Genomic DNA, 25,204 nt, shown 5'->3' with positions numbered 1-25,204 from the left:
TTTTATTATTTCCACAAGAGAGGGCGTCCTACACAATTACTGCAGATGCCCTCGTCTGATCTCGCATCCGAAGTGAAAAGCGAGGACAACGTTTCTAGTTCATTTCTGTCGAAATATTCATAAAAGGATCGAGAAATAGCATATGTTACACAAAATGGGAGTACATACGAACAAAGCGTCGACACGGAGTCCAAGGTAAGTTTGAGTATTTTTTGGCAGTAATTTTTCCGTCGATAACTGCCAGAGAAAGACGTGTCGCCGAGTATTTTGAACAGCACGTCGACGCAGTTTGATTTTGAATGATATTGAATTTGATACTGAGTGTTAGTTTTTTACTCATCCATGCTTTCAACACCACATGAATCCTGCATGTAGTGCGTGGGGCCAGTTCAATATTAGTTTATATGTCCAAACTCGACCTAAATATTGGTTGTTTGTATTTATTTGGTCGATTCGATGGGAATGATGCATTAATTATGTCAACAATTGAACAAGGTCAGGAGAAAGTTTATCTGCTCAGCTGTGAAGTTTACTTTTGAATCAGTTTACCTATTTTCAGATGTTGTTTAAAAAAGTGCATTTAATTAAAAAATGTCTTGTCCGCAGTTATCGTCAGTCAGGCGTCGTCAGTTGCATTTTTTGTGCCACCTTGGCCCAGGCGCGTCTGATATCTAAATCTTGTCCTGGGACAAAAATACGCACACGATCGGGGACAATCGGCATTAGTAGTGTGTAGCGCTAAAAAAAGAGCGGTAATTGAGAAAATTTACAATCAACATTCATTTGATTATTACTCAAAACCTGTGATACCTATTTGAACAATTCCAAGTGAAGGGCTATCTGCAACTTCTGAAGCATTAGATCGGTAAATTTCATGATGCAGATCGTTTCAGATGGTTTTTAAAAAAAGCGAAAGATTTTGATATCAGACGCACTGGGGCCAAGGATACGGAGTGGATTGGACCGAGGGTTAGGGTTGTCTAGCCCTATAAATTGGTCCAATCCACTCTGTATCCTTGGCCCCTGCACCTTTGATTGAGAGAAAATTCTTGCGCTTTTTTTTAAGAAGAAAAAAAAACGTGTGCATCGATCTGCATCATGAAACTTACTGATCTAATGCTTCTGAAGTTCTAGAAAGCCCTACGCCTGGATTTGTTATAAAAAAAATCACTACTTCTATAATTAGCTTATTTGATTTTTAAATAAAAAAATGACTTTTTAGTGTGAACTTTCTCAATGTCCCATTGATCTTAACAACTTGCTTGTTTTCAAAGCACGCACGCTGGGTTCCTTCAATTGTAGCAATTGATCGTACTGTTATTGACAAGTGGTTATGGGCACCGGACAAAAAAACAAAACAAAGGAAAAGCTAGCAAGTAAATTAACTTTTGTCTCAGATCAATCTTTGGCATGCTAACAGAGCAATCTATTTGTAAAAGAACAAATGTAAAATAAGCTTAAAATTGACAATTAGACCCAGTTAATATTTTACTACCCTCTGTTTTTTCAGCAGCAGAAAGAAGAGACACAGCAGCAGTAGCAGCAGCAGTAGCAGCAGTAGTAGCAGTGATTCCGATTCCAGTGGGAGTGACTCCAGCTCAAGTAACAGCAGCAGTAGTAGTAGTTCCGCAGCGGAGGTTGTCCGCCACGACCGTCGTCGGAACTCCCAGGACAATGTTGGAAGGCGTAGGAATGAGGCAGTCGACAACAGAGGGCGCCGATCCTCAACGGGAAGGAGGGATAATAAAGAAGAGGAGAAAACGGAGACGTTGATCGCTCCAAGGAGTCCTGAAGAACCTCCGCCTGAGACCACATCTAGGTACAATTTTTTTTGTCCCAACATGAATAAGCACTTAAAGACCTGCTAGAACGAAAATGTCAAGTCGTAAACTTTCCTGAAATTCACTTAAAATGTTTTCAAAGAATAGGGAAATCGAGTCATATGACTATAACAAGATTTCAATTGTGTAAAAACACAATCATTTTGAATGCCCTTATCCAGCGCTTTTCTGAGAGATTTGCAAAAAGCCCTGTTTCGTAATCACTCTCAAAACGTCATCTGTGGGAGCTCCAATTTGTAAAGCCGCTTTGTTGCAGCGTGGAGGCATAACTAAGCAAGCTCCCAGAGATGACATCAGCCGCATTGTCCTTTGACGCGCGCTCTCAACGGCAGAAGTGTTTTTAGTTTTTCAAAACCTTTAGGTTGGGGCCTGATTTTTGAATCGATAATTACGAGAAATTCAGAAGTGTACACATATCAAATCTACATTCAAGGTGAACAGTTGCATTATAAACAAGTTAAAATACCATTTCCGTTGAAAACATTCCGCTCAGGTAGCTGTTCAAAGCTTTTAAACGGAATGCCATAAACACAGAAAAATATATATTTATCTATCAACAATTCTGAAAAAGGAAGACAAAATTCACAATACAAAACAAAATAAAGAATTGAGTGGACAAAACTTAATGGACTTCAAACGGACATACAAAACATACGAGTGATTCAACGACACAGCTAATAAAAGTGATAATGCAAGCAACAGAAAGCCAGTTAAAGCGAAAGTTATGAAAAAAAGGAAAAGACGAAGCAAACTATGCTTTATACTGGGAGATGAGATGGTTCTTGAAAAAAAGTGGTTTTAAAGTTTCAAATAATCTCTGGCAAGTATTTGCATGCCATCACTTGGTTGGGGTACAGTCCAGGTTCAGGGCTCTAATGTGACACTGGACCACCAGCCCAAAGCTGGCGATTTTGACCTCGAGCCAGTAAACTCACACTGTCAACAGCCAGGATGTGATTTCTCTCCAAGAATGGTACTGTGGCTCACTTGGATGGAATACTGGTAGGAATATCCCTACCAATATCACCTTCAAGTGAGCCACCTTGTCATTTTTGTAGAGAAATCACATGTAGGCCGTTTACAGTGTCATGACCTGACAATTCCGACAGTCTTGTATTTCATCATTTGAATAATAGTCACTGTGTAATATCTTGAGCAGAAAGAAATGACGTTCAATTTAAATGTTGACTTTGAGTCTGGTATTTTCACTATTAATTCCAGTGAGAATCAAAATATACTAACCCATAAGACAAATGAGATTTAAAGCTGCTGGACACTATTAGTAATTGTCAAAGACCAGTGTTCTCACTTGGTGTATCTCAACATATGCATAAAATAACAAACCTCTGAAAATTTGATCGGTTGTCGAAGTTGCGAGATACTAATGAAAGAAAAAAAACACCCTTGTCGCACCATATGGTCACACAAAGTTGTGTGATTTCAGATGCTTGTTTTCGAGACCTCTATCCTAAATCTGAGGTCTCGAAGTCAAATTCATGGAAAATTACTTCTTTCTCAAAAACTACGTCACTTCAGAGGGAGCTATTTCTCACAATGTTTTATACTATTAACCTCTCCCCATTACTCGTAATCAAGAAAGGTTTTATGATAACAATTATTTTGAGTAACTACCAATAGTGTCCACTGCCTTTAAATCTTCTCTTAGTGTTTGTTCAAGTAAACACAATTTACATGTTAAACAGTGTGGAAAGCTCTTTCTCATAAAGATCTTGATCTTGTGAAATAAATTCTGGTCCAGTAAACATTTTGATGTACAAGCCCAGTGGTCTTGTGGAATTTTACCAAATTCAAATTCAAGCCCTGAAGTTTCTGCCCCTGCCTTTCACCTCTTTGGACCACAGAACTCTGAGCCTGCTAAAGTAAAGGTTTTATACTCTCTGACTTTTGTCATTCCTTTCAACGCCCTTCCCCCTTTAGATCCCAAAGGAAGCCTCCAGCAACCACTCAAAGATCACCCGCACAACAAGATAAGGGGTCAACGGGTTCAGGTCATAGGTCAGCAGAAGAGGATGAAGAGCCTATGGAGACTCTTAGTATCGGGAAACCGTCTGACGATGAGCTCTCAATCGGTCCAGATGATAAGGACATGTATCAGGACTTGCAGGAAGAGGAAGCAAGGGAGCAGCAGAAAAAGAAAAAACCCAGCAGGTACAAAAAGAGATTTGTTTTAAGGCCATTCCACAGTTACTTATGTTGCATTTGGGGTTTGAACAAAGACAAATTTACTGGAGTAGGACTTGAACTAATCAACCTTTGGATGATCGTAATGGCGCTCTACCAACTGAGCTATCCAGCCCTATGTTGGCGATTTCCCTACTATAGTATTAGTCATTATCTTTTCTCGAAGGTGCCATTCCACAGTTACTTATGTTGCATTTTGGGTTTGAACAAAGACAAATTTACTGGAGTAGGACTTGAGCTAATCAACTTTTGGATGAACGTAATGGCACTCTACTAACTGAGCTATCCAGCCCTATGTTGGCGATTTCCCTATTATAGTATTAGTCATTATCTTTTCTCAAAGGTGCCATCTGGGCCCAATTTCATAGCGCTGCTTGACGGTAAGCAAATTTACGTGCTTACTGTAGCAAAAAAAAATTGCTCAAGCCTTAGCGTATTTCACAGGTTAGCAGAAAAATTGGGCGGCCATATTGCGTGTTTACCATGGATTTGCATTGTGACGTCATTTATTTTCGTGCAGTAAGCACCGGAAGGTTAGCATGCCTTTTCGTTCGGTTGCTTACGGTTAGCAGCGCTATGAAATAGAAATTGCACAGTAAGCACAAAATCAGCCGCTAAGCAGCGCTATGAAATTGGGCCCAGAAGTCATATGAACCTTAGCTGCCGTGTAGCCGGGAATCCAACACAAGTTTACAATAAAAATCTAGGAAGTGGCAGTAGAGGGATACTTTAAAGGGTGTTCAAATTTGCTGGAAACTTAAAAACTTGGTGTCCAAATCCTTCACTTACAATACATTTACATGTACAATGACAGATAAAGCAAGTTGTCAAAATTTAAAGGCAGTGGACACTATTGGTAATTGTCAAAGACTAGCCTTCACAGTTGGTGTATCTCAACATGTGCATAAAATAACAAACCTGTGAAAATTTGAGCTCAATCAGTCATCAAACTTGCGAGATAATGATGAAAGAAAAAAACACCCATGTCACACGAAGTTGTGTTCAATTGGATGGTTGATTTCGAGACCAAGTTTTGAGGTCTCGAAATCAAATTCGTGGAAAATTTCTTTTTTCGCGAAAACTATGGCACTTCAGAGGGAGCCGTTTCTCACAATGTTTTATACCATCAACCTCTCCCCATTACTCGTCACCAAGAAAGGTTTTATGCTAAAAATTGTTTTGAGTAATTACCAATAGTGTCCACTGCCTTTAAAAGAGGGTAGCCAAAAGACACACAGACATCCCTCTGCCTCACTCTATCTGGTCAGTTTAAAGATCGTCACACAACTTCGCTCACTGAACAGTTAAATTTTTTGCGTGTCTCAGACCTGAAGCGTATAACGACAGTGACGAGGAGGAAGGCCAATCAGATAGCGATGATAGCTACTCCTGGCGTACAGACCGGGTCAAGTCCGTCTTACAAAGCCGCATCCATAAGCCCGACGAAGGAAGACAACGACATCGATCCGCATCCTATGAGAGGTAAGACACAATCAGAGTAGTATGCCTGTGATTTTTTTTACAGAACTCGGCAAAGTACTGAGTGTAAAGTGCTACACATCAGTGTATATGGGTATCCCCGATGCAAATTTAACATCTATTAAATCGTCGCAGTTCCTATTTTTTTAAATATTTTTTTAATGTAATTTGCCAGACACACAAGGCCTGAAGGCCACTTCAAGGTGTGGGCTACAATTTTTGTTCTTCCAGGGGCCGTTGCCACCTACTCCCAAGGGCTGAAACAGGGTTACCCCCTTTACAGTCCATACGGATGTAGGCTTGGGTACCTGTTGCTGAAATTTAGGATTCGAACTGCCTCTAGCTACCGGGCAGTCTCGGTGGTCTACAGTAGTTGGTAAGACACTGCTCTAGAATCGCAAAGGTCGTGGGTTCGAAACGCACCCAAGCAATTTGCCTGTGATTTTTTTCACAGGACTTGGCAAAGTACTGAGTATCAGTGCTCACACACACGATCGGTGTATACGGGTAAAACCAAAATGAAAATTGATAGGGATCATCCAATACTTTTTGAGGGCAATATTTTCTCTTTTGATTTCAGAGAGGACTTTGAAGCGGGGGGCATGAAGAGTATTGTGGGCACAACCATCAAGAGAACAGCCGGTCACGACTCGGCTGAGAGCGGGGAGATTACTGGAAGCGATGATGAGGAGTCTGAGAGCGAGAAACAGAAGGAAAGTAGCAGAGGCAAGAGAGAGAAAGAGGAGGCTCCAGAACGCTCCAGGTATGGTGTCTGGTTTTGTCATGTATTTAGCCCTTGCATGCACTTCAAACGCAGCGATTGTGACACGCTCACCATTTTGGTGGTCAATAGATTTACGTCCGAGTAAATGTTGCGTTGCCTAAAATGCACATTTCACTGAATAACTCACAGTGTCAATGACCACCAAAATGGCGCATCCAAGATTATTCTGATGATGGCGTCAGGTGAATTGGGTCAAATGTGTCATTTCACACTGGCAGCGCACTAACCAGTTTGAAAATAGTAGCTTCTTATAATTATATTTGTCACTCAGTGACACTCAATGCGTTTCAATTCAGTATTTTCCAGCATGGTATGTTGGACTATGTTTGAATTATGAGACCTACATGTACTCCTTTTACATAGCACCATGTAATGTTTTTACAAGGTGCTGTGGCGCAATATGCAGCCAATCAAACCAAAAACATCGGGTGCCAACCCCTTCTCTTTTCAATGAAGTGCATTGGGTTCCTTTACGTGCATTACACAACACACTGGACCAAGACCTTTGCGTCCCATCTGATGCAGCATCCATCTGATACTCATAACCGTTAAGCCACGACACACATTTGATAAATATGCAAGGGGGGTCTCCAATATTAGCCAGGTGCAATATCAACAAACGTCTATTGTCATTGTACAGCACCGTGACTTTTTCCCCGTTAGTCAAGTGACCCTTTTGAAAACACTTTTCATGTCTACATGATAGATAAATAACTCCAATCTAATCTAATCTAGGCGTCGACGCGCCGAAGATGGTAAAAGAACCCACGATGCAGAGCATGAGCGGAGAGGTCGTGGGAGCAAAGGTCCACTAGACAGAGACGAGGAGCAGGAGTACCGTGATGCTGAGCGGAACTTCCGTAAGAGACGTTTCCACCGGACGCAGGAGGAGTCTCGACACAGACGGGATGAGGGTCCGAGAGAGCCAATGTAAGACTTTCATTTGATTTTGGTTTGATTTGATTTGAATTGGTTTATTCAAAATTGGCCAATTAAAAATGGTATAACACTGTTAAAGGGTGGCTGCAGTGTTTTTAAACGATTAATTTAAACGATTAAACATGACTTTTTAAACCTGAAATATTTTGTATTAAATGCGCAAGTATTTTAAAAATGGTTTTCAAGAGATTAGGGGATCCCACCCCGCCACTAAAAGGGAGCCTTCATTTGCATAAACGTGAAATCATGTCGGTAACCCGAGCCGTCGGGCCCCCTGGCAGTGTGCATATAGAGACGTGTGCACTGTGTGGCCTGGTACCTAGTCAGGGACCAGACTCTTTTTGCCGACGATATGTTTGAATTCCCGACACGACGTCGATGGTAGGGGGCGGTAACAATCCACAAAAGGGGGGGGGCATGACTTATTCGCTAATTACGCAAGTGAGATATTTCGGGAAAAAAACAAAACACATTTTATTGATGTTCATCAGAAATAAATGACAGCAAAATTAACTGTTTTATTTGAATTCACTGTAGCATCCCTTTAACGAGACGCTGGGTGTTACATCGTGTGTTCACAAAGTTTTTTTTTTTTCATCGTATGGACAGTAAGAATTATTGTTGTTAAACCCAGCTATTGGTTGTTATTGGATCATTTAATAATAATAATAATAATAATAATAATAATAATATCAAAGTCTTATAAAGCGCACGTATCTACCAAACAAGGTACTCAAGGCGCTGAGTATATTCAAACTTTCAGAAAGATAGGTAATTGCAGTGATGAATTTTGAGACCCAATTATTTAGCACCTTATAATGGTTTACAAGGTGCTACGGCGCATACAGCATCCACAGCCAGGAACACCGGGGCAAACCCCTTCTCTTTTCGAAAAGTGCACTGGGGGACTCTTACATGCGTTACACAACACATGGGACCAACGGCTGTACGTCCCATCCGAAGGACGAAGCAATGGTTAAGTGTCTTGCTTAAGGACACAAGTGTCACGGCTGGGGATTGGAACCCACACTCTGCTGATCAGAAACACCAGAGTTTGAATTCGGTGCTCTTAACTGCTCAGCCACGGCACTTCATTTAAATGAATAGGCCCGAAGCCTTTTTCCATAGAGATCCTTAAGCACAAAAAAGCCAAGCACAAAACGATTTTGGTTACCAGAAGTAGATTACGAGCCAAAATACCATTTCACATTGACATTTTTTTACTGGTATCCTGCTAATTCTTTTTTTTGCTAAGCCACTTTTTTGTTAAAGCAGCTGTATGAAATTTGGCCATCATCACTATTATAGAACATTATTTTATTTCAAGCCAACGTTTCTTTCACTTCTAGGAGAGAACAGAGAGAGCAGAGACGCCCTGAGCGAGCGGAGAAGCCCGAGCCAGAGAAGGAGCAGCCCCCAGAGAAGAGAAAGCGGAAAGAAACGGTGGACACGCCCCTTCAGAGCAAGACAGGCGGAGCCTACATACCCCCGGCCAAGCTCAAGCTGATGCAAGCACAGATATCGGATAAATCTAGGTACGACCATAATAATAATTACACTTCTCCTGCCCCAGTAGATCTAAAGATTATGTGTTTAAAATTCAGGGTTTTTTTTAAACTGGTGAACTGATTCCAACTTTTTACTTTACAGATGTGAAATCCACTACCTATAAGCCTATTTTCGGAATTGCAGCTGCGGCTGTCCGTTACTGCTGACAACGCAATTTGTCTATCTCCCGTGACCTTTAGACAATACCAGCGGGTATTGTCAAAAGGTCACAGGAAAGGTCACAAGTTGCGTTGTCAGCAGTAACAGACATGCGTAGCTGCAATTCCGAGTAGGCTTACTCCATTGAAAATTTGAAAATCACAGGCATGTGGAAAAAAGCATACCTTGATTTTTCTAGGTGTGTGATTTTTCCCGAGCGCAATTTTGTGTTACAGGCTGGGATTGAGATCATATGAACTTTTCCCTCAGTATGACGAAAATAATTTTTTTGGGGGGATGAATGGGTTATCGGTCCTGTGATGGGCGCTTATGGTGGTGTGTATTTAAAAATTAAATAAATCATCTGTACACTCTATTTCCTTTCTTGTATTGTAGTCTTGCATACCAGCGGTTGGCATGGGAAGCCCTGAAGAAGAGTATTAACGGCTTGATCAACAAGACTAACGTTTCCAACATCGGCAACATTGTCCAAGAACTGCTGCAGCTGAATATCGTCAGAGGAAGGTAAAAGTCGCAACACTACTTCTGATACCTGGCTCATTTTTTTAAAGTTTCAGCTAATTTTGTAATTGTTTTTCTTTCTTTTTCAATTTAATAGGGGTTTGTTGACTCGCTCCATCATTCAAGCGCAGACAGCCTCTCCGACGTTCACTAATGTGTATGCAGCTCTTGTTGCAATCATCAACTGCAAGGTAAGAAGTTGTTTTTGGTTTAAAACCATAGTTGCTCATGAATTTTATGTTTTGTTTGTTTGTTTGTCGCCATTTCCAATTTTATAAATGACGGAGTCTTATATACCAACAATCAGAATTATTTATAAGACAAAAGTTTTTGAATTATGAGACAGATTTATGTAGCACCTGGCTAAGGTTAACAAGTAGCTCGCTGTCCAAGTTGCAACTAACCATACTAGATTACTTGCTCATCAGTAAACAATTTATTTGTACTTTTGTGTTTTTGTTTCCATGTGTAGTTTCCCCAGAATGGTGAGCTAGTTCTCCGTCGCCTCATCATCAATTTCAAGAAGGGATTCCGTCGTAATGACAAGACTATGTGCCTGTCGTCAACACGCTTCATTGCTCATTTGGTCAACCAGCAAGTAGTAAGTAGTACAGCAATCCACCATTTTTATAATTACAAAGCTTCTTCAACATCCTCTAAAATCTAACTGCGTTTTTGTCCGATTCTGCTTATAATAACAATAATTTGGGAGGCTACTCATCCTTACTGGCAGCTGAGAAGCTTAATTGCTAACGACGTGGCCACAAGTTCGAGTGTTTGAAAGTGGTTGATTTTTCAAGAGTGAAGATAAATGGTGGTTCTGGAGAGAACCAACACACAACTCCACTCACATATGGCCCGAGCTGGGAATTAAAGACACTGGACACTATTGGTAATTGTCAAAGACCAGTCTTCTCACTTGGTGTATCTCAACATATGCATAAACTAACAAACCTGTTCAAATTTGAACTCAATTGATCCTCAAAGTTGGGAGATAATGTAAGAAAAAAAACACCCTTGTCACACGAAGTTGTGTGCTTTCAGATGCTTGATTTTGAGGTCTCAAAATCAAATTTGTGAAAAATTACTTCTTTCTCAAAAACTACGTTACTTCAGAGGGAGCCGTTTCTCACAATGTTTTGTACTATCAACCTCTCTCCATTCAACTTGCTTGTTATCAAGTAAGTTTTTATGCTACCAATTATTTTGAGTAATTATTAATAGTGTCCAAATGTCTTTAAGCCATGTCCATAGAACATACCACTACCATTAGTGCAGATTTGTCACTTCCTTTTGGCAGTACAGCTCTATAAATTTTGATCTCGGTTTCCACAAAGTTAGAATTGCCTTCCAAATTTCAAAGTGTCTTTTTCTCGTCCTGACATAAATCATCTTCTGTCTCATTATTCTTCCAGGCCCATGAAGTGATCGCTCTGGAGATCTTAACCCTGCTCCTTGAGAATCCCACTGATGATAGCGTCGAGGTCGTAGTTGGATTCCTCAAGGAATGCGGCCTCAAATTGTCGGAGGTCACACCAAGAGGCGTTCACGGTAAGTAAGACAAAGGGCTCATACTGTTCCAGGGTTTGAAATCCACAAGATTGCGGGGCTTGTAGCTCAAAACTTTTGCTGGACAAGACCAGAATCAATAGATGTTAAAACTTTACCCCTATACACCGATGTGTGTTAGCACTGTACACTTTCCCCCGAGTTCTGTGGAAAAAAATCGGGTGGTGTTCAAATCCATGACCTTTGCCATTCTAGAGCGGTGTCTTAACCAATTAGACCACAGAGACTGTCAGGTAGCTAGAGGCAGAATCAAAAAGTCCAGAATCAAAATAGTTCTTCTTCTTTTTTTTTTTACACACAGTTTTCCCATTTGAGCTGTTTTTGACACAAGCACTAGGAAAAGATGTTTTCTCATTTTTCTGGTTGCCATTCAATACTCAACAGAATGTAAAGATATTTTTATTTATCAGTTTAAATTGAAAATGCAGTGAGGTGTTATTACTCGAAAACACAAGACTGCCGGACTTGTTGGGTCTTAAGTTTACTGGCCGTACTCTAAAATCAGAATTGTGTCACTGATGTCTGATTGTGTTTCGTAAGTAAATAATGTTGTCCTGAATAGTCGTGAGCAACACAATTGGTTCACCAAGCAGGTAGTCGGGACTATTTTTAGGTAGTCGTAGCGACAGAACTAACGGCGTAGTTGAAAAACAGTAGCTCGACTTATCTAAGTTTTCAAAAGTCATGAATTCACTATTAGTAGCACTAGTAGCCCAGGCAAATGTAGATTTGATAAAGCAATAAATATAACTATATATTATATTATTAATAGATTTTTTACTTTGTTTGATTATTTTAGCGATTTTTGAGCGTCTGCGTAACATCCTCCACGAAGCCCAGATTGAACAGCGTGTCCAGTACATGGTGGAAGTCATCTTCGCTAATCGTAAAGATGGATTCAAAGACTTCCCTGCCATCAAGGTAAAGAACATTGAGTGTTCACTTTAATTTTCAGTATCTCACGATTCAGATTTTGTTTTAAAATGTATTTTAGGAATCCTGTAGATCACTTTGTTTTTTTTCTCCACCCGCCCCTCTCCCAGCCTCGCACACTGAGGGAATGGAGAGGGCAAGGCCATTTTTAATTAGCAAAGGGCACTTCCATTTAAAAGTTTTTATCTCTATGGGAATTTTTTGAAGGGGGCCAGGGGACAATAGGCTGTGGCCTCTGTATAATTCAACTATACAGTTAAACAAAAAATAATTTTTGAGACATCGCCTAAGGTCAGACGGCCACTTCAAGGTGGGGGATGCCTTAACTGATTTGGGCTGTCGACCCAAATCAACTGTCATTAGGGGCATGTTGCCACCTACTCCTGGGGCTGAAACAGAGAAACCCCCTTTACAGTAAGGGAAACCCCCTTTACAGTATGTAAGGATGTAGGCATGGGTATCATCCACTAGAAGCCTGCAGCCGATTTCACGAAACCTTACGCAACTGCGTAAGTCCACTTGCGCAACGTTTATGGAGCAACTTGCGCCATAAACGTTGCGCAAGTGGACTTATGCAGTTGCGTAAAGTTTCGTGAAATCGGCTGCTGGCTGATAGAGCAGAATGTTCTACCTTCCCAGCTTTACAAAGCAATTATCGTTAGTGCCTTACTCAAGGCAAAAGTGTCATGATCGGGATTTGAACCCACACTCCGCTATTTGAACCCACACTCCACTATTTGAACCCACACTCCGCTATTTGAACCCACACTCCGCTATTTGAACCCACACTCCGCTATTTGAACCACACTCCGCTATTTGAACCCACGCTCCGCTATTTGAACCCACACTCCGCTATTTGAACCCACACTCCGCCATCTGAACCCACACTCCGTTATTTGAACCCACACTCCGCTATTTGAACCCACACTCCGCTATTTGAACCCACACTCCGCTATTTGAACCCACGCTCCGCTATTTGAACCCACACTCCGCTATTTGAACCCACGCTCCGCTATTTGAACCCTCACTCCGCTATTTGAACCCACACTCCACTATTTGAACCCACACTCCGCTATTTGAACCCACGCTCCGCTATTTGAACCCACACTCCGCTATTTGAACCCACACTCCGCTATTTGAACCCACACTCCGCTATTTGAACCCACACTCCGCTATTTGAACCCACACTCCGCTATTTGAACCCACACTCCGCTATTTGAACCCACACTCCGCTATTTGAACCCACACTCCGCTATTTGAACCCACACTCCGCTATTTGAACCCACACTCCGCTATTTGAACCCACACTCCGCTATTTGAACCCACACTCCGCTATTTGAACCCACACTCCGCTATTTGAACCCACACTCCGCTATTTGAACCCACACTGCTATTTGAACCCACACTCCGCTATTGACAACACCAGAGCATGGGTCTGGTGAACTAGACCGCTTGGCCACGACACTCGGTGGTTTTACTTTGACGTCTGTGAACTCACTGCTGGATATGTCCTGTGGTCTTGTGTCTTAAAGATTAAACAAACAAACCTCACTGTGTTATAACTTTAATTAAAAAAGAAATTTTAATGTTCAATGCTTGTGTATATTGAAGTAAACTCACCATGGGACAAATGAGATCAACCTTGTTTTATTCCTTGTTTAAAAAAAAATAGTTTATGTTATATAACTGACATACAGATCCTTGTCATTTGATTGGTGGAACTTACTTCACGTGACATTCACTATTACTCCCATCCGCACCGGCGATCAAAAAAACCTATTCGCCCATGGGAATAGCATTTCCCATTCAACAGTTAGGATCATCCTTGTTCCCAATGTTTTTGAGCAGTACAGTGCCGCCGTGCCGCTGCTAAAACAAAGGAGCACCTGTGCAAAAGGTTGTGATCCGATTTGTGCATTGTTGCCGCTACGAGGCGCTATATGGTTTTTGGTTGTCAGTAATTTGTGTGATTTTTCATAATGTTATACTTTTAAAATACATCAAATGACAAGGATCTATATGTCAGTTATATAAAACAAATATTGAGTGGCTTTAATTCGTGGAATGGAAGGAATATTATTGCTCGGTAAAATTTGGACTGTTCAATTTTACTCGGCTTCAATATTTGTATACTATTTTACACTGTGTATAGTCTTTCTCATTTTGATTCAGGTCTTGGTAAAAAAATTTGGGTTCATCCACAAATGTTTAGTTACAAGCCCTGTTGTCTTTTGGACCCCCCCCCCGAAAAATATTTGAGCTCTACTAATGTTGTTTTGTTTTGTTTGTGTGTTTGTTTGTTTGTTTGTTTGTTTTGCAGGAGGGTCTTGATCTTGTTGAAGAGTCTGAGCAGTACACCCATCTCCTGACGCTTGAAGATAATTACGAACCCGAAGATCTACTGAGTGAGTGGGACAAGTCTTCCTCATATTCAAATGAAATTTAGTTTTTCTCCTAAAATCGTTTAGTGCCCGCTTTTTGTTTGCGTTTTGAACCTTAAATGGCAATTTTTTTAGGTTTTCAAAATTCTGTATAAAAAATCACAAATATGTCTTTCTTACAAACAAAAATGTGTCTTGCTGATTTGTGTTGCCGTGGTGCATCCCAAAGTCAATTGTATTAATTGATTGATAGTGTCCTCTCCTGATAACATGTATAGACCTTTACCCTGCTGCCACTATCTTGGTCATGTTCCCTGTTTCCAATAACAGTAATGAATGGTAACATTAATTGCGTATGGCACCAGACTATTGTTTCGCCCAGCCTCAGTTTGGTTACAGTGAGTTGAAATGGAGTTAAATCAAGATGACCACACTGTGATAAAGGTCTATATTATGGGTTGTACATGTAAGATTTATGATGCGCTTCAGGTACATACAAAAAATGTACAATCTTTGCACTGAAAGAGTCAATTACTGTTAGGATCATTTCAGTTGATCTATCTAGTAATGATAGATGTGAAACTCTAGTTGGCAGCATACATACTGGGTATTCTCACATTGTTTACGTAATTCTGAGTTTGTACACACTTCTGAATGCAAACAGGTTCCACATTCATAGACAAAATACTACTTGACAGTTTCCTGCTTAGCAAAAATGAGCAGGATATCAGTCAAAGATTGTACTTTGGCTGGTAACCTTATTTTGGTAAGCAGACTTTTGTTGTGCGTTTCTTATTTTTGTGCTTGACTCTTTCAGTGCTCGCCTTTTTTTGTGTGTGTTTTGAACCTAAAATTCCATGCATTTTGAGGTTTTTCAAAATTTTATATATGTTTAAAAAAAAAGCTTACTTACCAAACAAATTGAAGGCACCACATCTTGCTGATTTGTGTTGCCTTGGTACATCCCAAAGTCAATAGTATTTCTTGAGTTTATCTTTTTGTGGTCTCGTAATAACATGTTTCTTTTATATATGATTTTAATAATATCTTTTAACAACATGTATATACTCGTATGACTGACGCACTTTTGAGTACATAAAAAAGATTGTACATGTACGACCTAGGCACTGAAAGAGTTAAACAGCTATATGAAAATGGGCCCCTTGGTATTTATTTTTTTTTTTCTTTTCTTCATATTTATCTTAATTTTTTCCTGCAGACATCTTCAAGGAGGATCCAGAGTACCTGGACAATGAGGAGAAATATAAAGGGATCCGTAAGGAGATTCTTGGAGAGGAGAGCGACGCCTCGGGATCAGACTCTGACGGAGACGATGAATCGGAAAGCGACGACGAAGAGTCGGACACTGAAGCACAAGGTGAATAACAAACGTTTGTGGCGTGTCATTGCCGAGCGAGTAAGAGCACCGGATTCAAGCTCTGGTGTTTGACCAGCAGAGTGTGGGTTCGTATCCCTGGTCGTGACACTTGCTACGTAAAATTGGGGAGGTAGTGCTTTCTGCTCTACCGGCCAGGCTTCGGACTGATGATACCCAAGACTACATCCGTATGGACTGTAAAAGGGGTAAACCCTGTTTCAGCCCTTGGGGTAGGTGGCAACGGCCTCTTGAAAAAAAACATTTGTAGCCCACACCTTGAAGTGGCCTTAAGGCCTTGTGTGTCTGGCGACTTGCATAAAATTAAAAAAAATAAATAAATAAATAATAGTGGCTTCTAATGCCACCTTCACACATAGACGGTGCTTCTACTACAATGGAAAAATGGCCGAGAGCGTGGCCAATTGCTGGCCAACCTTGGGAGGATCTCCATGAGCGGGGTTTGGTCGGTTTGGATCTCCTAGGTCGGGAAGCTGCATTCTCTGCCCGCGTTCATTTTGAACGTTATAAACTTCACTACTACGAAGTGAGGTTTTAATTGGTCTCAACGTTTGGACTAGCTTGCTCTAGTCAGCGTCAGTAGACTGAAGAGTGTTAGAGATGTTGGCCTATTTGTAGGGGTTCGAAAGTTTCAGTGTAGACTCTACTCCGCGGTAGTAGAATATAAAGCAAGACAAGTTCTCAAAAGAACATAATCTACCCAGCAAATAGATGCACACACTGTGTTTCTGCAAACCAAAATACCTCACCATGCAATGCCTAAAATCCCATATTAATAAATCTTGTTATTATTATCATGTTAATTGCTTCTCTCTCCTTTTCGTTTGTTCGCAGAAGCAGCAAAGATGGAGATCATAGACACCACAGAGACCAACATGATAGCGTTGCGTCGTACGATCTACCTGACTATCCAGTCTAGTCTGGACTTTGAAGAATGCGCTCATAAGATGCTCAAGATGGAATTCAAACCAGGGCAGGAGGTAACACTTACATTCTCTCTGGCAATTTCATAGAGCTGCTTAAGCACAAAAAGTTGCTGGGCGCAACAAAACTGTGGCTACCAGAATAAGGTTATTTGCTAAAACACATACAGTCGGTCTGGCAATTTCATAGTTCGCAGAAAGCACAAAAAGTTGCTGAGCACAAATATATTATGCCTACCAGAAGAATAAGGTTTCGGCAGAAACACCATTTTACATGTACCAAGTGTAACTGGTATCCTGCTTAGATTTGCTTAGCAGAAAAATGTTAAGGAATATTTTCTGCTGAAGCATCTCTATGAAATTGGGCCCTCGATGGCACTCTTATCAGAATGGAGTTGATTGGTTTTCTATTGACGCTTAAGGACAAAAGTCGGGCGCAGGACACTAGTCACAGATAGTACAAGTGGCTGCCTAATTTGTTTTGCTAACCTATAAAATACGCTTACTGAAGTGAGTACCATTCAGTACCTCTGTGAAAATGGGGCCAGAAGTCAATTTGGAAAAAGGCGCATTGAAAGTTTTTTTTGTTTAAAGGGAAGGTACACGTTTGGTAATTACTCAAAACAAATATTAACTTAAAAACTGACTTGGTAACAAGCATTGGAGAGCTGTTGATAGTATAACACATTGTGGGAAACGACTCCCTCTGAAGTAACATAGTTTTTTGAGAAAGAGGTAATTTCTCACTAAAATAATAAAAGGCTTTTAGCTAGAAGTCTTTTATTCTTATCTGAAAGCACACAATTTCGTCCAACAAGGGTGTTTTTTCTTTCATCATTTTCTTGCAACTTCGATCTTAGACAATTACCAAAGGTGTACCTTCCCTTTAATATCAGATTTATTATTTCTGTTTTTTTTTTCGTGCAAGCTGTGTTCACCTTTACAAGGTGAAGAGCTTCAGTCGCTCTGCCTTTATTCTATTCCTTAATAACTCTTTACTTCCTTCAATTGCTGTTTACAGAAAGAGGTTTGCTTGATGATTCTCGACTGTTGTGCCCAACAGAGGACCTACGAGAAATTCTTCGGTCTTCTAGCTCAGGTACAGTGAAATCAGTAGTTAGTAGTTATCAAAATGTAGATATTTGGATTCCGCAGAAATGTTTTATTAATAATATTTGAGTATTATATAGTGCATGTATCCACCAATAAGGTACCCAAGGCATTTGAACGAAGAGATGGGGTTTTTATGAATTTTGAGACCGATTTATGTAGCACCTTAAAGGCACTGGACACTATTGGTAATTGTCAAAGACTAGCCTTCACAGTTGGTGTACATCAACATATGCATAAAATAACAAACCTGTGAAAATTTGAGCTCAATGGGTCATCGAACTTGCGAGATAATAATGAAAGAAAAAACACCCTTGTCACACGAAGTTGTGTGCGTTTAGATGGTTGAATTCGAGACCTCAAGTTCTAAATCTGAGGTCTCAAAATCAAATTTGTGGAAAATTACTTCTTTCTCGAAAAACTATGGCACTTCAGAGGGAGCCGTTTCTCACAATGTTTTATACCATCAAACCTCTCCCCATTACTCGTTACCAAGTAAGATTTCGTGCTAATAATTATTTTGAGTAATTACCAATAGTGTCCACTGCCTTTAAGGTACTCAAGGCGTTTGAACGAAGAGATGGGGGTTTTTATGAATTATGAGACCGATTTATGTAGCACCTTATAAGGATTTACAAGGTGCTGTTCTGTACCCAGCAGTCATTGCCAGTAATACTGGGTCAAAAGTGCTATGTGTTCTTTTACGTTCTCTACCCAACACATGTGACCAAGGGCTTTACGCCACACCCATATAGCTTGAGTCCAGTGCACTTGACTGCTCGGCCATGACACGTCAATGGAAAAAACAAGCTCACTTGTGACTTCATGTCAGGATCCAAGAAATAATTCATATTTAGCTTTAAAATTACTACCACTTATCATTATTAGATTTTTTTCATGCAATGTCTTTCTATGAAGGGTTGTAACTTTCTTGAAACCATAAAAATAGCGATCTAAAACTGAAATAAAAATGTTTAAGTCAAAATGGTCATTAATCCTAGCATCTTCAGTTCTATTACAAAAACCCTCTCTGTGCAGAAAAATTTCTCTAAATTTTTATTTTTAACTAATTTTTGTACAGAGGTTCTGCCAGCTGAAGCGTGAGTACGTCGCGCAGTACGAGGCAATATTTCCAGAGCAGTACGAGACGTGTCATCGTTTGGACACCAACAAGCTCCGTAACGTCGCTAAATTCTTCTCCCATCTACTCCATACCGATGCCATATCCTGGACGGTGAGATATATTAAGACTTCATTTTTTCGTTGAAGTTATATGTTACTTTGAACCCTGAGGTTATAAATGTGCAAAAGTTCCATAGACCAAAGACTATATTCGAATTGGCTGTGGCTGTGATGGTTTCGTAAAGGCACTGGACACTATAGGTTATACTCCAATTAATTTTTAGCTTAAAAACTTACTTGGTAATGAACAATGGAGAGCTGTTGGTAGTATAAAACATTGTGAGAAATGGCTCCCTCTGAAGTAACGTAGTTTTTGCGAAAGATTGTGCACAAAAGATGCAAAGATTTATAGGTAACTGAATTGGACTGATTTTCTTGTGGTAGGTTCTTGCTGCAGTCAAGATGAACGAAGAAGACACAACCTCCTCCAGTCGTATCTTCATTAAGATCCTCTTCCAGGAGTTATCCGAATACATGGGATTACCCAAGATGAACACTCGGCTGAGAGACCCGTAAGTCTTGACTTAAGAGAGGGATCTAACAACTTCCATCAATCTTTTTTTTCCTTCATGCATTATCCTCTAGTTTACTTGGTGTTTTTTTTCCATGCAATTATTTTGTGGTAAATCTCATGCCCCAACTTCCAATAAAGTGATTAAAAAACATTCATGTATCCATGATTTCTTCATGCATTGTCCTCAAAAAATTTTTGTCCGAGGTCTCATGTTTCCATATTCATGCGATCTCTTTGCTTTTGTTTTTGTAAATTTCCTCTACCAACCCTTATTGTCTTGCCTGAAAAAGTGATCTTAAAATGTTCATGTATCAATTTTTCCTTATTATCCTCTAGTTGTTCTGTTCCATGTCTTCTCTTTCCTGCAATCTCTAAAGATATCTAATTATTGCACAAATCACTTCCCTTATATACAGGACTTTGCAGCCGTACTTTGAAGGCTTGATGCCGAGGGACAACCCAGCCAACACAAGATTCTCTATTAACTTTTTCACCACCATCGGACTCGGTGGTCTCACGTAAGTTTGAAACCATCGGGGAGGTAAAAACACTGGCTGATTATTTCACTTTTGCATCAGTTGTGTAGTTCCACAGTTCTGTTGCTGTCAGGGTCCAATACACCCATCCATTAGGCTCCGCCCACAGTGCACCTGTGAGCAAGAACACGTGAGGCTCTCCAATGCCATTCTGCACAACTCTGCTGCGCGCGACAACACACGCGCACGCATGTCGAACGTACTTGTGTCAGACTTTTGGTTGTGCAATGGGTTGTGATTGGTCAGTACGCAATGGGGCGGAGCTTAATGTTTCATGGCTCTACTGCACTAGTCATGACAAATTCCCAAGATGCATTGCGGCAAATGTGTGCCACAGGCCCAATATAATGAAATTTGTGCTGAAAGGATTGAAGGATTGTGTCACTGATGTTTGATTGTGTTACGTAAGTAAATTATGTTGTCACTTAAGTAAATTATGCTGTCATGAAACAGGTAGTCGCAATTATTTTGGTAGCAGTCGTGACTATTTTTTTCAGTAGTTGTGGCGGCACCATTAACCGAGTTGTTGAGAAACGGTAGTCACGACTCGAACTAAGCAATAAATAGTTGCGACTACAACACAAGTCGCACTTGTCACTCAGGCTTATTAATTGTATTGTGATTTGCATTGTAGGGATGACTTACGAGACCATCTGAAGAACTACCAGCGAGTGATAATGCAGCAGCAACGTCCAGTACAGAGTGATACCAGCTCTGGGAGTGGCAGCAGCATCTCCAGTGACTCTGACGATTCCTCCAGCTCAAGCGATTCAAGCAGTAGCAGTGATTCCAGTGACAGCAGTAGCTCAGGTATAGTAGAATAAACCAATATACAACTAATGAATGTTTATGAGTGCAACGGTGCGAAGATGTGCATGAGTTGAAAGATGGTATACACATAATGAATGTTTATGAGTGCAATGGTGCGAATATGTTCATGAGTTGAAAGATGGAATGTTCTATTCAACGAGGCGGAGCCGAGTTGAATGGAACATTCCAGCTTTCAACGAATGAACATAATTCGCACCATTGCATGAATGAAAAACATTCATTATTTGTTTTATATAACATCCAAGTAGAACTTTGTCATTTTGATTGAAAGAAACAACTTTCAAAACAAACAATTTCAACTGTAGAAGCCGAATGCTAGTAATTTTACTATGCCTTCTTGCAGTAACACCTGCTGCGTTACCAAAGACACGCGCACGCAGTGATGTTTTTACTCAGCTTTTTCGTTCCATCCGAAAAGTACCATTGCACGCTGGCAGCGTGCCAGCGTGCAATGGTACTTTTCGGATGGAACGAAAAAGCACGGCGAGTGACTCAGCGTGCAATGGTACTTTTATTTGCTATCACGTGACGGACAATCCTCCAATCAAATGGCAAGGATCTGCTTGGGTGTTATATAAAATGTTCTATTCAACGAGGCGGAGCCGATGTGAATGGACCATTCCGTCTTCGAACGAATGAAAATATTTGCACTATTGCACAAATGGAAAACATTCATTATTTGTTTTTTATAACATCCAAGTTGATCTTTGTCATTTTTATTGGAGGATACGACTTTCAAAACAAACAAAGCGTGGGCCTAAAATTTCTAATTGTGAAATTACACCCGTTTCTTCTGGTTTGGCCTGTTCCAGTGTCAATGTGCAATCTGTATAGCTATTTTGACACACGCAGAAGCCGAATGTAGTATGTTTGCCTTGCAGTAACACTGCTGCGTTACTAAAGACTTGGCACGCAGTGATGTTTTTACTCGGCGTGCAACAGTACTGTTTGGATGGAACGAAAAATGCACGGCGAATGGAACGAAAAATGCACGGTGTGTGACGTAGCGTGCAATAGTACTTTTATTTGCTATCATGTGACGGACAATCCTCCAATCAAATGGCAAGATCCGCTTGGGTGTTATATAATAAAGAATAATTATAAGGCGCCAAAATCAACCAAAATGAGGTGCTCAAGTCGCACAAGAGGGGAAACCACACACACATAAGCGACATTAGACAATGTGATTTTTAACTTAATCTTGAAAGTATCGAGACTAGAAATGTTGCGAATTTGCAGAGGTAAATCATTCCAGAGTGTGGGTCAGCCTGCGTAGGAAAATGACCTGTCGCCCCATGATTTACTTCTCTTGGGAACCTGCAACATGCAATAATTAGAAGATCGGAGAGATCGTATAGCAGTAAATGCTTTTACCAAAGAAATGTTATATATTGACCCCTTGCACGCCCGTCACACGCGGCGACTGGTGCCACGCTCACCATGTTGGTGGGCAAGTTAGGTTTATGTGTATTAACGCTGCGCCGTCTAAAATGCGCACTTCACTGCATAACGCACAGCATATTCTATGCATAGAGTTATATATGAAAACGCCCACCAGTATGGCGCATTCAAGATTTTTCTGATGATGACGTCAGGTGAAATGGGTCAATAGGAGCAGAAATCATTTAACGCTCACATGCCTGCAACCGTGAACCTAGCGTTTCTATTATCCCTCTTTTGTTTATTGACCCCTTACACGCACGTCACACTCTGCGACTGTGCCACACTCACTTTTTTGCAACAGCTCCCATTGGTTTTGTGCACGTTTTCCAAAATGTGCACGTTTTCCAAAATGTGGACCCTATTGTCCTCTTTTGTTATACATTGTTTATTTGTAGGTCCATCGGTTTGAATGTATGTACCTACTCTCCTACTCTGAGGTTGATTATGGAGTCCACTGTTTCACCATTCATAACCATTAATAATAATAATAATGGAAACATTGATAGCGGCGGTGTCACACAGGATTGTTTTTGGAGGTGCTGGAATCGTTATCCTAATGCACTTTCAATCTGGATAAATATTCTTAAACCAGTAAGCTGGGAATCTTCCTTGTTTTCCCACTCAGCTGAGATTATTTTCTCAGAATTTCCGAAATATTTGAGATTATCATTGGCAAAAAGAAACCCTGACTTATCAAAGCCAAGAGAGCAAAGATAAGATTCTCTTTGAGGCACCAGCATTTGTTATTTTTTGGTCAAAAAACAAACAAACCATCCCTCGAACCGCCCGTGAGTCACAAAACCTCAGCCATGAGACACGGCCACCAAGTAGTCCAATAGACCTTCATCACGGTATGGTCTTCTTGATTTTTAATACTCCATTTCACTCATTGTAACCAAACTGAGGCTGTACGAAATAATAGTCTGGTACCATGCGCAATGAATGTTAGCAAACGGGGAACATGACCAAGATGGTGACAGCGTGATAGAGTTTTTTTCGCCGGAACAAAGGCTTACTCAGACTTACCAGAGTCCAATGTGCTAGTACATGAACTCAACATCATTAATACAAAAATGTAAAAACACATTTCTTGAATGGACATTTCGCAGTGGACATTTCAAGTAAAAATCAGATCCCGTTTAAGAGTTGCAACTCTTGCAATTCAATCAATCTGAACACACAATGTCTTGAATCTTATTTCAATCGCTCCTTTTTTTTACTTACAGAGAGTGAGGATAAACACCCAAAAAGGAGAAAATCTGCACCGCAGAAACACGACAAGAAAGAGAAACCTGTGCGCAATCGTGCGGCTCAACTCGTCGAGAAACCTGACCGACACAATAGACGGCAGAGTGAAAGCATCGACCATAGAGAACAGATCCAAAACAGAAGTGACCGTCAAGAAGACAGTCGGCGAGATAGACCAAACAACGTCGCATACAGACGGACTCGTGATGATAGTGAAGATGAGCAAACTGTACACCGTAATGACCGGCCTAAAGACAGACGACGTGAGGTGCAGAATTCCATCCCAAACCGTAAGACTCGAGATAATAGCGATGATGAAGATGAGCGTGCTGTACGCCGGAATGACCGTCCCAAAGACAGACGGCGTGAGGAGCAGAATTTTGTGCAAAACCGAAAGACTCAAGAGGAAAGCGACCTAAAAGACAGGCGACATGAGGTGCAGAGTGCCATCCAGAGTAGACGAAATCGCAGAGATAGCGATGGTCAGGATGAGCCTGCCGAACGCCATAATGAACGTCCAAACAGAAGGCGCGAGGTGCAGAATTCCGTCCCAAGCAGACGAAATCGTGACAATAGCGATAGTGAGGATGGTCGTGCTGTGCATCGTAAAGATCCTCCCAGAGACAGACGAGGTGTGGTGCAGAATTTAGTCCCAAGCAGGCGAAATCGCAACGGTAGCAATGGTGAGGATGGTCACGCTGTTCGTCGTAATGACCCCCCCAGAGACAAACGGCGAGAGGTACAGAATTCAGTCCCAAGCAGACGAAATCGAGGTAATAGCGATGGCGAAGATGATCGGGCTGTACGGCGTAACGACCGTCCCAAAGACAGACGGGGTGAAGTACAGAATTCTCTCCCAAGGAGACGAACAAGAGATAACAGCGATAGCGATAGTGATAGTGAAAGCGACAGTAGTAGTGGTAGTGAAAGTGGTAGTAGTAGTAGTAGTAGTGATGAAAGCTCTCCGGTCCGCAGAAATGACCGTCCAAATGAAAGACAACGTAGCACACAGAACTCTATCCCTAACAGACGAACAAGAGATGACAACGATAGTAAAGACCGTACGAAAGACAGACGCCGTGAGGTGCAGAATCCTATTCCAAACAGACGACCACAAACTGAGAGTGACAGCGATAGCGAAGAGTCTCCTGTGCGTCAGCGTTACGATGAAGATCGTGATTTACCCCGAAATGGTCGAAAAGAATTGGACAAACCCCCTAGGAGAGACTACGATAAGTCACCCCCAAGGTCAGACAAAAAGTCAGGTCGAAGCGACCGCCCTGAAATCAGACGCGAACAGAGCAGACGCCAGCGATCCGATGAAATTGAAGATAAAGAGAATCAGCGGGATCGAGATGGTCGAGATGCGAGACAATCCAACAAAAGATCCGATTTCAGAGAGGATGCGTCCGTCGAGAGGCGAAGCTCACGGAAGGAGAGGGACTATGCGCAGAGAGACTCAAGAGACTCGTCCAGCATTGAGAGGGAAGGAAGTAAATATCGCAGACGCCAGTACAGCCGCTCACCAGACGAGAGAGTCCGACGTGAACAAGTTAGGGAGAGGCGCTGAGCCATGACACGCTCGACAGCTTATAGGCACTGGACACTATTGGTAATTACTCAGACTAAAAACTTTCTTGGTAACAAGCAATGGAGAGCTGTTG

At 41.1% G+C, this 25,204-nt stretch overlaps 1 protein-coding gene across 2 annotated transcripts; it reads left to right on the top strand.

Annotated features, from left to right (window-relative positions):
• The first annotated feature begins 52 nt into the window (after positions 1 to 52).
• LOC117291608 (pre-mRNA-splicing factor CWC22 homolog) lies at positions 53 to 25,201 on the top strand. Of its 2 annotated transcripts, none has more exons than XM_033773427.1 (21): positions 53 to 195; positions 1,514 to 1,819; positions 3,780 to 4,010; positions 5,370 to 5,525; positions 6,103 to 6,285; positions 7,042 to 7,236; positions 8,595 to 8,780; positions 9,349 to 9,477; positions 9,572 to 9,665; positions 9,947 to 10,075; positions 10,890 to 11,025; positions 11,843 to 11,964; positions 14,297 to 14,381; positions 15,577 to 15,735; positions 16,588 to 16,733; positions 17,698 to 17,775; positions 18,868 to 19,020; positions 19,353 to 19,480; positions 19,899 to 20,000; positions 20,653 to 20,828; positions 23,519 to 25,201. In XM_033773427.1, the coding sequence occupies exons 1-21, from the start codon at positions 143 to 145 to the stop codon at positions 25,108 to 25,110; spliced, it is 4,539 nt and encodes a 1,512-aa protein (XP_033629318.1). In that variant the 5' UTR covers positions 53 to 142; the 3' UTR covers positions 25,111 to 25,201. The 2 variants fall into 2 exon arrangements, with proteins under 2 accessions (XP_033629318.1, XP_033629317.1); XM_033773426.1 differs by having other exon boundaries at positions 1,511 to 1,819.
• Positions 25,202 to 25,204: the final 3 nt, after the last annotated feature.

Source organism: Asterias rubens, chromosome 6, assembly GCF_902459465.1.
Source record: "Asterias rubens chromosome 6, eAstRub1.3, whole genome shotgun sequence".
NCBI classification, from domain to species: domain Eukaryota; kingdom Metazoa; phylum Echinodermata; class Asteroidea; order Forcipulatida; family Asteriidae; genus Asterias; species Asterias rubens.
The sequence above is the reverse complement of the archived record's forward strand: the minus strand, read 5'-3'. Positions and strand labels throughout refer to the sequence as shown.